General features: G+C 37.0%; 2 protein-coding genes across 5 annotated transcripts in view; both read right to left on the reverse strand.

Annotated features, from left to right (window-relative positions):
• The window catches only part of drd3 (dopamine receptor D3), a 44,448-nt gene extending 42,865 nt beyond the window's left edge, over window positions 1–1,583 (reverse strand). For all 4 annotated transcript variants that reach the window (XR_009770790.1, XM_061713035.1, XM_061713036.1 and 1 more), the window contains exon 1: window positions 938–1,583. The gene's annotated coding sequence lies outside the window, so the exon portion shown is untranslated. The remainder of the gene's footprint in view (window positions 1–937) is intronic.
• Window positions 1,584–5,280: 3,697 nt separating this feature from the next.
• si:ch211-161h7.8 (thiosulfate:glutathione sulfurtransferase) lies at window positions 5,281–7,684 on the reverse strand. Its single transcript, XM_061713410.1, has 4 exons — window positions 7,420–7,684; window positions 5,702–5,824; window positions 5,453–5,615; window positions 5,281–5,385 (listed from the first exon to the last, which is right to left on the reverse strand). The coding sequence occupies exons 1-4, from the start codon at window positions 7,598–7,600 to the stop codon at window positions 5,331–5,333; spliced, it is 522 nt and encodes a 173-aa protein (XP_061569394.1). The 5' UTR covers window positions 7,601–7,684; the 3' UTR covers window positions 5,281–5,330.
• Between the last annotated feature and the right edge of the window lie 4,410 nt (window positions 7,685–12,094).

Below are 12,094 nucleotides of genomic sequence, written 5' to 3' on the forward strand. Positions count from 1 at the left end.
GCATCACTCCACATCTCAGAGCTGTGATCATGCTCGCACTTGAATCTATGGTACACAAACTGATCCCTCTTTATCCAATTCTCCTCTGTTTCGGTGACAGAAATGGAGAGACAGACGGAAAACCAGCTCATGTTTAGACCTGGCTGAGTTTAGACCTGGCTGACAACCTTTTAAAGATTTCCTTCATCTATAATTCCACTCAGTTCCTGATCGGTTCTAGTATCATATTATTGTCCACAAAGAGAAGCTGAAGAAGCAGAGGGAATCTAGGCACTGATACAAATCACCTCCAAGTCTCCTATAATTAAATACAGTAAGGAGTTGACAAGAATCACAAAAATTATTAGAAAAACCACATCTTTGCTAAGTAAAAAATGTTGATCACCACACATTAATTTTTAATCTCAAGGTACTGATTAAAGTTACATGCTGCTCCCATGTAAGATTTGTTTACACTTGTTTACAAGGGCTCAATAAAAATGACTTTCCATTTCATTTTTCGATCAGGCAACTCCTGTAGTGTGTGAAAAACACGTTTGTGGTTCAATATTGATACTTTGTAGTGTTTTGGGGCCAAAGGTGCTTCACAGCATATTATTGCTTCAGTGCAAGAGCTATAAAATGGACATCAAGATGTGGTTGACATAATGTGATTTATTCTTCTCTGCAGGCTCCATATGGCAATTTACTACTGCTAAGCAATCCTTTTCTGCAAGAGCAAGCTCTTCTCTGAACAGTTAGGTATCTACTGATTGCACTGCCTACAGACAGTCTGGCTACTGTAAAGGGTTTTGCTGTATGATAATTTATCCAGGCACAGAACCACTTCTTAATTCCCAAATGCAAAACTAAACTGTTGCCTATACAACAACATTGCTATTAATAAAATGTCTAAATGAAACTGTTGTGTGTTTCCTCTATATAAAAGTATACATACCTGTTAGCCTCTCCCAGCAGAGAATTCATCAGATGCCATCGGAGAAAAGCATCATCCATCCAGAGTTCAAACTTGTCCGATCACTGAGTCCAATCCGAGCTGGAGCGCGCGGTGCCATTGCGCACCGACGAGTGGAAAAGTATGGAGATCGCAGAAGAACCGGTGCGCTCTCCGGGTTGCTCTCACTTCATTTCGAAGAAATCTCGGTGCTTCTCAGACAGCAGCTACAACAAGCGTCGTAACTCTTTACACTCCAACGTTTGCAGCCGCGGCGGACGCGCGCGTAAATGGAGGCGACAGTCCACCCGCCTTTTACGCGGGTTTGGAAATTGACGGGAATTTTTTACAAGCAGAAAAACAGTCTTAATTTCAGACTGAGATTATACTTACCCATATCAGTTATTATTACAGCGCATGTGTTATATTAAAATACCACCGCGGGTCTGCATTTCTCCTGACCCCTGAGCCAATCTGTTCCCCGCTCTGTTGGGAGTGACATTCAAATAAAAATAGCCCTAATTAAACAACCACAGGAACAAACCAGTCAGACCCACGGAGCGCAAATTAGGTCAGTCTGGCAATTCCAAATGCAAATTCCAAAAGTGTATAAACCAACACACCATCACTTGAATCCCTTTTGAGTCCCTTTAACCATTTTTACTCAAGACCTCATAAAAGAGGAACCTCAGTGCAGATAAACACTGTTTGGAGCCCGTGTCTTATATATCTCACGTCCCCAGCCAATGTGCTTTGTTTTGCAGCCTCCTGTATTTAAGATGAGGATCAGTCCTGCAGGAACACCTGCAAAGCGCACCAAGCGACTGAGATTTGGAGCAAAATTAACATTGACAAATTGAAGTGATATTTTTTAACTAATCCAGGTTGCAAAAAAAAAGTAATATCTTATTGTAAGACTTTAGCTAACTCAGTTTTTATAATACATTTTTCATTTCTTGGCAATTTGACGCACAATTCAGCAACAAGGTAATTCAAGTGCTTTACAGACAGCAGCACAGCACATAGCAGAAAATAAAAGCATGATTCAAAATTTAAATCAAAAAAGGAAGAAAGGAAAAAAAGCTATTTCTAAAGCAGATGAAAACCTGCATGGGTCACATTTAGAGCTTGTATCTGGGCCTCATTAAAGAGCACCTTTAGAAAATAGTGATCAGCTGGAAGTTGATGTCCTTCTTCATGCAACCCAGCTGACAAACAAGTGTGAACCGGTAATTTTTCACTTCAAACCACCCACCATTTTACGATTTAACTAACGTTAAAGTGTCCAAATGTCCTTGGTGCCTATTGGAAAGTTGACCCATCCACTTTCTCCTTAGCTGGATGCTGGCAAATGTATCACATGCTGTGCAAAGATAGACATATTTCTCATGTGTCCTGTAGCTGGAATGAATATTAATGTTGACAAAACTAATGGTGCTTTGACATCCAGAAGATATGCTTCAGTTTGTGCCTACTAATTTACGATTTTCTTTGCACCCCCTTTTATGCACATTGTGCTGCATTCAGGACTCCATCACCGTCTCTCCTGTGTGAGTGGCAGCCAGCAGAAGTATGTAATTTATTCTTGAATGGCTCTCGCTTCGCTCAGCTGCTGATTTATAATACACAGTCGAACATGAAGAGAAGACGGGGTGTTATGGGTCACAGCTTCCACCAAAACCATCACATTAAATATAGGCCATCACAACTCTCCCACTGCCTCCACACAGAAAGATTATGAAGACCACTTCCATTCATATGATCGTGTCACTGGTGGGCGGATTAGGGACGGAGTGAGTAAACTGTGAGTAAACTGGGATCTGCTGCTGTCAGACTCTGTCTGTCCAGACTCCCGACCAACACGGATGGGAAGTTCAGTCCTGAGCGGGCAATGCTGCAATAATGACAAAAGACTTTCAGGAAAACGAAACGTTTCCCCAGATTTGGTTGAAATGTTGCTGCCATCTACTGGTGGCTTTCTCCCCACATTGAAATCCACTCCTGCCAACCGCATATATTTCTTACTGTGCAATAATGAACTAATACAATTTGCTAAAAAAAAAAAAAAAACGAATCTCTTCTTGGTGACCATTGAATAGCTACCAACAGAGACATACTTAAAATCACAAAACATTAGGGGGAGAATTTAAAGTCAGGTGTGAATTGATTTCTTGTATGACCTTTACAATTAGGGTTGCCACCTTTCAGAAATAGAAATAAGGGACGCCCCGATTTCAGCAGCGCAGGCGCCAAAAAAAGGGACTTCCCCAAAACTTCTAATCTGCATAAACATGTATTTATTTTATATGAAAAAACAAAATTCTTGGATTTAAAGTGCATTGAATTTTCATGACTGTACAGACAGCCAACCATGCTAGCAACTGAAATAGCCTCCTATGATATGTATGTCCACATCAGCGAAGATGTAGTATATAGTTAAAGGTGAAGAATATGGTGTAAAAGTTAATTTATTTCAATAATTCAACTTAAAAGGTGAAACTAATATATTACATATGTCTCATTACATGCAAAGCAAGATGTGTTAAACCTTTATTTGTTATCATTTTGATGATTGAATTGTTTATTGATTTCATAATATAGAGATTTTTTTATTTGGGGTTTTCATAAACTGTGAGCCATAATCACCAAAATTATAACAAATAAAGGCTTGAAATATCTCACTTTGAATGTAGTGGGAAATAATATAGGCCTATGTGTTTCACCTTTAGTTGAATTTACTATGAATGAAGTTTTGCAATATATTCAATTTTTCCGACCTTCACCTGTATATTACGACATCAATAAATAAGAGCATAATATATGTCTGTATTGGTTCAATACGGAACGCAACTTTTAATTCCCAATTACGTAACAATTCCGTATTTCAAGGGACGGGTGGCAACCCTATTTACAATATATGTTTACTTACATCATGGCATGATTTAAGGAGATTGACAACTTCCAAAAGTGTTGATACTAATCACAATGATAAATGCAACAAAAAAAAATCTCTAAAAAGTTTGTAATGCCCTGCCAGGCGGAAGAGTTGGAAGAGTTCCAGTATCTTAGGGTCTTGTTTATGAGTGAAAGATGAATGGAGCAGAAGGCTGGCTGATGGATCTCATCTGCAGTAATGTGGACTACATGATGGTCTATTGTGGTGAAGAAAAACCTGAGCCAAAAGCTAACAGCTTTCTGTTAACCTATCAATCTATGTTCCTGGTCATTACCTTTAGTCCTCTGGGAGAGATTTAGAGTACAGTCACTACTCCTTGTCATCATAAGGGGACAGTTGATGTGTTTCAGGCACGTGTTTAGGATGCCACCTGGACACATTCCTGGAAAAGAGGCAGACTGCAGAAACACTGATGGCTCGGTAATCCTGAGAGCCGGAAGCTAGAGGACACAGCTGTGGAGAGTGGTCCAGGTCTGCTCATGCAGCTATTCCCACAACCCAAACACAGATAAGTAAGAGTTAATGCATGAACAGAGGGATGTCTGGACTACCAACCCACTGAAAATGGGTGTAAATGGCTATCTTATATGGGAAGGAAGAAACATTTCAAAAGCAAAGTGTTTTTAATGCTATAAGAAACTGTAGATTTTAAGAAAGTTGAGATCTCTTTAATTTTAAAGAGATAACAGTAGTGTGGATGGCAAAGCTGAAAGGACAAAGTCAGTGCTCTCCTACAGGAACTTTATTGTCAGCTGTTGGCTACGAGCACATGGGAAATCATAGCACCTTTAGGAGAAAGTCTTGTAAAGGGAGGCAGCTAAAACAGTGCATTCTGTGTAATTGAAAAGTGTTATGTTGAAGAAAAAAAAAAGGAAAACAATGCATTGAGACCCTTATCCCAGTCATTAACATTGTGGTGGTATTACCATGGTTTGTCCATGATTTCCTGCATTTGTGCCACGGCGATCTGCCATTCGTTACAGCAATGATATATGGATGAATTCTAAAATAAACGTACTGTATCTGAAGAGAAATCGTATTGCGCAAACCTGTGAGGAAATTTTCACTTTTAAACCATTTTGTGTGCTGAAATTGATTAATATTCATCCAAGCAGATGTGCAGCACTGATTAAATGTTTGCAGAAGTGTGTGGTTGCACTTACTGCTACACAAGGTGACAAAAATGCAAAAAGTTCATATTTACACAGGTTAGCAAGTCACAGATGGATACTTTCAAGCACCCATTTATTTTTCACATCAACTATGAAAATATATAAGATATAGCTTTAAATATAAACACAGAACTGCAAAAACTTCTGAAAAACATCTGAAAAACATCTAGACAAAAACATGTTTCATTTCTAAAAGAATTCCACATGAATCATTCACATTTATCAGTTTGTAATATGCAGGTCTTTATTTTGCATGTATGGCATGGATTCATTTTTCTTCTTGCTCGACCCACTCAGTGTACCCTCCTTTGTAATGTCTTGCCCTGATGAAAAAAAAGAGAAGAAAATGTAATGTTTGTAGGTGCGTCATGGGCATCTTCTGCTACATACCGGTAAAATCCCAGCTGACGAGCAATGCTCAGTGCTTTGCTGCTCCTGTTTCCACTTTTGCAATGAAACACGATGTTGTCATCACTTTTTCCAGGAGCCTTTGTTTGAAACTTTTGCTCAAAGTCATCCGGGCTGAGCTTGAGTGACTCCTCCAGCGTGTCCACTAATATGAATTCACATTCAAGAAATGTTATTTTACAAATCATGATAAACAACTTTAGACTAGTGAGTTCATGCTTGAAGACCTACGTGGGATGTTGACAGCCTGAGGAATGCGGCCAGCCTGGTATTCTTCTGGGGTTCTCACATCAAAAAGCTGAATGTCGCGGTTGGACAACATGGTCTTCAGCTGTGCGTGGGTCACCACTGAAGCTAAATTCAAAAAGAAACACAAAAATGAGCAAATTCTTTAACCAAAATGCTCCCAACTGTTGATGCTTGTTGTTTATAGGAGCATTTAAAGTCTTCATGCATTTATTTATCTAAATCCATAGACACTTTCTACAGAACAGACCAAAACTGGCAGAGTCAACCACAATCTGTGTTTTAAACAACCACAAAGCCTACAGTTCAGCTGGGAAGTGTTGACTGTTTACATACATGCAACTACAGACATCTACAGTAATAGGAATGTATAGGAATGTGCCAAGGCCATATACAGGCAAGGATGGAGCAGTGACAAAGACTTAATGTAACACATTGAAAGAGCCTATAATCAAATATTGACAAGGCTGCCAACAAACACGGACTTTAGACCTGGGATAAAAGTGTTAGAGATAGACATGGCCTCCGCCTGAACACAAATTGTAAAGAGTTTTCAAAAGAAAGGCGTCTGATAATTCAAGGCTCTGCCTCTCATTATAATTTTAAAAATCTTAACGTTAACAAGTTGTTGGTCTTGAAGCAACCATTTCATTAATTTACTTTCTTTGTAACTATGCATTATATACATTTTGATAATAATAAATTAGAAATAACTTATTTGACCTCTTTAAAGTGTTGTGAGAGGATTTTTGTTGCAAAAATGTAACTACATAAATAAACTAAATTTAACTTCACTTCTTTCATTCTAGATTCAACTATATATTTATACTAAACAGCAGCCTTAAATAGCCAGGGACCTTATACTGCAGTAGAGGGCACATTTCTGTTGTAAATTTGGGATAATTTTTCAACTTAATGAACTACAGATGTAGAGTAAGTCAGCCTGACATATAATGAATTTGATGTGAGCTATTCACTAGCCCAATTATTATATGGGGTTTTGGTCCCTTTGTAGGACACAAATCATTCTATTATATAGTGTATTTATTTCTTCTCCACTGTGACAGTAGCAGGTTCACACAGGCTTAGACTGTTTAAAAGCACATTGGGGGAAGTGGATAGGCGGAGTCACCACAGGTAGCATTATGTAGGACTGTAAAGGCCATCATTCTTAATTCATGTCAATTAATGTGTCTTTTTATTTGACACATGCCACTTTAAGTTCCTATGTCACTTTACTACAATTCAACCTACTTTTTACATGACGTTACTTTATTTTTTCACTTTATTGTATTTTTTTTATTCCTGATGTTTCTCCATTGTTGTAGGCTATGTGGTGCTTAGTCCACAGATTTCCTTCGGGATCAATAAAGTAAGTTAATAAGTAAGTAGGTGAATGAGTAAGTTTATATCTTGAAGGAAAGATCTGTGAAGGCTTGGCCTTATAAAGTAGTATAGAGGCCCATCTATATTTCTTTAGAAGTCACTTGGATGTCAGGAAATCACGACAGCTGTTATTTCTAACAATGACCCAAACACTGCTATTTAACATGACAACACCTGATAATTATAGTAACACATAGAATAATAAAAATACTTGCTTATAGACATGAACCAAGGCTGAAACTAAACAGGACATGTTAAAGATAAGATTCTTGTCAGACAGTGGCGACTAAACAGAAACAGCGCTTCTTTTTAATTACCTGCGTCTTCTGCTCCGGATGTCGGAGTTGAGGCTGTAAAAGTCCGGATAAACGAAGCAAAGGTGGGGTAAGACTTAAGATTGGCCTCAGTAACAACCTGACAGAAACCTCGGGACAGCACTGAGGACAGCATCATTAGGAGGAGAGGAGCGCGACGCAGACTGCGGGGAGCTGGAACCATGACTACCGTTCACTGCGGGCCTGCTCTAAACTCTGGCTCTGGCACTGCGGCCAGCCGGCCGCCATTCCTATTTACGTGGTCAAATCAGCCGCTCCTAAATGTGATGTGCGCTCCTATTTCAGCCTTTACGGCAAATGAATGAAAGTAGCTCAGAAACAGAAAGATATGAAGTACTGAGTTTGAGGTAATGTAGATAGCCTATGTTTTTTTTCATATATTTCTTTCATTACCTTGATTACACCCATACTTCCACCGTAATATTTACACATTCTTACTGTAAAAGAAAAGGATGAAACACCTTTCTTTTTTTTTACTTCAGCTTCTATGTTGCAGAGCCTATAAAAATGAATTCTCCCATAATTTCACCCAATACCTCATATAGTCCTCTTCACAACTAGAATAACTACAAGCACAGTGAATTTCAAACAATTTTACTGTATAAATATTGAAATATTAACATCTAAACTTCAAACACTTTACTTTTCTAAAAAAGTCAATTGCCTTTTTTGCTTCAGGTTCTGTGTTGCAAATACTACAAAAAATAATTCTACCATAATTTCACCCAATGGCTCATATAGCCCTCTTCAGTCTTCACAACTGCAATCACTACAGGCACAGTGAATTTCAAACAATTTGACTGTATAAATAATATTAAGGAATTGAAATATTAAGATGTAAACTTCAAACACTACTTTTCTACAAAGGTAAATCGCCTTTGTTGCAGAGACTGTAAAAATGAATTCTTCCATAATTTCCGCTAATACCTCATATACCTCTCTTCAGGACTACAATCACTGCAAGCATGCTTAATTTCAAACAATTTTACTGTACAAATATTGAAATATTAAGATCTAAACTTCAAACTTTTCACTACAGGTCTGCTCAATTTCACATTCACTGTACTTTTACTACTACTACTATAATCCACACAGAATCACACACTCAGTCCCGTCACCACAAGTGCCTCATTGTTTTATAATCATCCTTAAGCACACTATGTGGATATTTGATTTAGTTTTAAGTATATTTAGTATTTCAATGTGTTTTATGTTTTACTGTCCTTATTGTTCAGCTGTGGTTTTTTAATATTTATATTCCTATACTGTTGTTACTTTTTCTGGTGTAAGTGCATGTTGTGTGCGATACATGTAGCATTTGGTACATATATATATATATATATATATATATATATATATATATATATATATATATATATATATATATATATATATATATATATATACATATATATATATGTATATATACATATACATCCATCGCTATACATCCATCACTCTATAGGTGAAATTATGGGAGAATTCATTTTTACAGTCTCTCCAACACAGAACTTGAACCAAAAAAGGCGACTGACTTTTTTAGAAAAGTAAGGTGTTTGAAGTTTACACCTTAATATTTCAATATTTGTACAGTAAAATTGTTTGAAATGAAGCATACTTGTAGTGATTCTAGTTGTGAAGAGGGCTATATGAGGTGTTGGGTGAAATTATGGGATAATTCATTTTTATAGCCTCTGCAACACAGAACCTTAAGCGAAAAAGGAGACTGACCTTTTTAGAAAAGTAAGGTGTTTGAAGTTTAGATCTTAAAAGAAAAGTGTTTCATCCTTTTCTTTTATAGTAAGAGTGTGTAAATATTACAGTGGAAGTATGGGTATATGAAAAAACATATCTGCATTATCTCAAACTCAGTACTTCATATCTTTCTGTTTCTGAGCTACTTTCATTCATTTGCCGTAAAGACTGAAATAGGAGCGCACATGAAATTTAGGAGCAGTTGATTTGACCACGTAAATACGAATGACGGCTGGCTTGACCTGGCTTGACCCGCAGTCTCTGGGCCTGGGATGAACACACCTGTCCAGGCTGTATCCAAACACACCAGATATGAGGCTTCAAACTTGACCTGGACCCTGAACTATGTAGCTGGTATTGAAAACGAATAGCTAGAGATTCTCGGAAAATGTCTTGGACCAACTTATAACAAAATGTGAACCCAGTGGGGATTATTTGCACCATCAGCATGTCAATGCACCCACCATGAATAAAAGACTACTCTAAAAGCTCCAGTGAAACAGCTAGGGGCTTGCTACAGTATTTGCTCTAACAATATATTTGCTTACTATGGACATAGACACCAGGGTTGCCCCTATTTCCAGAAAGCCCAGTCAGCTACCTGCCGGCCCCAGTGGTTTGAAAAAAGCATAACAGAGTGCAAATTGTGTGATTCACCAGCAATTTTTTTATAATTTCCCAGAAAATTACCCTTCTTAAAATACCTTTAGCCTAATAATGTTGGATGTACAACATGTAAAAAAGTGAATTTTTGAACGGAGTGACTATTTGCACCAGGGCACAAATAGCAATCCCTCACCAGCTGAGCTTTTCGCACCCTGTTGACATACGAAAACAAATGCGTTGCCCATGCGCATGTGAGCCACCAAAATTGGAACTATGTCAAACAATAGAGCCAGGCAAACGTCTGCTCTCACACTTTTATATGAACAATTTTTGCTCTTATGTCATTGTAAGATATTTTAAAGAGATGAAATGGAGTTTATCAAAAGCGTTGTGAATACCTGTCAATCACTGTTGAGCTGATGGATTTTTTTTTTTATAAATAATTTTTTACCTTTTTTTTTCTAATAATACATGGGTGCAAATAGCATACTTTGATATTGGTAGCAGGGTGTAAATAGCCCACGCATCAGTACTTGCACCCGGGTGTAAATAGCCTAAGCCATTTTTGAAAACTCTGCACCAGCCCCATAATCAAAAAAAGAAAGAAATTTGATAAAGAATACATAAATGAATAAATTCATAAAATAATAAATAAATCATTCCATGTATTCATTATGATGCAAAAAATATTGATTTGGAAACTGTTAAAGACAAAATTAAGCATGTATTTCATTTCAATACATGATAAACATTTTTTTTAAAGGACTGCACGCACACACACACACACACACACACACACACACACACACACACACACACACACACACACACATACTGATGCTGTCTTTTGTCATCGTTTGCACTGTATGTTAATAATAATAAAAAAAATAAATAAATAAAGGACTGTCTTTTTATTATTCCATATGTCATGCTTTAAAGAGTTAAGACAACCTCTTTATGACATTGTTAGTCCAGATATTCATATATCGTTTGCATATAATACTCTAACATTTGCAGTAAAGGAGAAAGCTGATGTTGAATGTACTAACACACTAAAAATGAAATATGACGCAACGTTGATACCTTGATCGAGATCTAAATTTAAGTGGCGAGATCAAAGCTGAAACTAAACTGTCATTCTAGTACCTCAAATAGATCAAATTAGTTATGTTCAAGTCAGATTTGGAAAAGTAAACTGATGCTTTCGTTTGTTTCTCTTAAGATGTGCCTCTATTTCATGCAATTAATTAAGCTTATGTTTTCTTAATTTGCATCACTTTTATGTTGTATTGCTTTGATTGAGTTTATTGGTTTCACTTGAGAGTCTGTCATTATTTTGCACTTTTTTGTCATAATTCAACCTGACTTCAAAAAAGCAATTCATGTAAATATGCTTTTAATATTAAGTTCTCAGACAAAAATAAGAAATAAGAATAAGTCCCTCTTATAAGACGGGTACTGGTTACCGGTACTTTAACTTCAAAGCCATTGAAGTAAAATAGTAAATTTGTACTTGAATGAAAAAATGAACTAGGCCATGTTTACTTTGTATTTTTGGGGACCATGATTTTTCTGCAGTGCAAAACTGAATAATTTTCCATTTAGATTCCATTTAAAAGTTTAGTCAGCATAGAATGATGTTCAATATATTTATTATATTTCCGAGAAAATATAAATCTTATAAGCTGTTTTTCACGTATTAAGTTGTTTTTTTTTCCCATCCCCGTACGACAACGTGTGAAAAAGCAAACAGCGACATCTGGTGGCAGACTGGAACTACAGCACAGAAAAAAATAATTAATTCAATTCCAAATGAGTCTAGTAAAACTCATCTAAGGCAACATGTTCATACACAGATTTGAAGTATACACAGTCTTTAGCGATGTGGCTTCTGTGCCTTCTTTTATAAGTAATAAAAGACGATGTGTGATGTTAAATATGTTTACAGCTGGATTTGATCCTTCACCCAGAGTGAAACAATGTTTGGATTCCACATTTTGTATGACTCCGGTTGTCAAACTGCAGTTCATTCATTCATACATCCATAGCAGTTACCCTTTTTTGTTTTAAGCCATTTTAGTGAAGCATGATGTGATTAGTGTCAATAGTTGAACATGGGCACTGTAAAAAGTGCCAGTGTTTGTGCAGTGTTTATGTTCACAGATTTTAATCAAGAAACAGGATTTCTTCCACAGTGTGAGGCTTCAGACAACTCCTTTTTTTTAGACGGAATATTTCCTCAACCAGAGGATGCAGCAGGTATGCATAGATACATGGGCACTTCCTCATTATACAG

This window comes from Cololabis saira, chromosome 22 (genome assembly GCF_033807715.1).
Source record: "Cololabis saira isolate AMF1-May2022 chromosome 22, fColSai1.1, whole genome shotgun sequence".
NCBI lineage: Eukaryota > Metazoa > Chordata > Actinopteri > Beloniformes > Belonidae > Cololabis > Cololabis saira.

Excerpts from the sequence above, each read along its gene's own strand:
- si:ch211-161h7.8 (XM_061713410.1), bottom strand. The coding sequence starts at position 7,600 with ATGGTTCCAGCTCCCCGCAGTCTGCGTCGCGCTCCTCTCCTCCTAATG. Across the intron at positions 5,825-7,419 it reads ATCCGGAGCAGAAGACGCAG|CTTCAGTGGTGACCCACGCA; the intron begins GTAATTAAAAAG and ends TTTTGAATTTAG. Across the intron at positions 5,616-5,701 it reads TCAGGCTGTCAACATCCCAC|TGGACACGCTGGAGGAGTCA; the intron begins GTAGGTCTTCAA and ends AATTCATATTAG.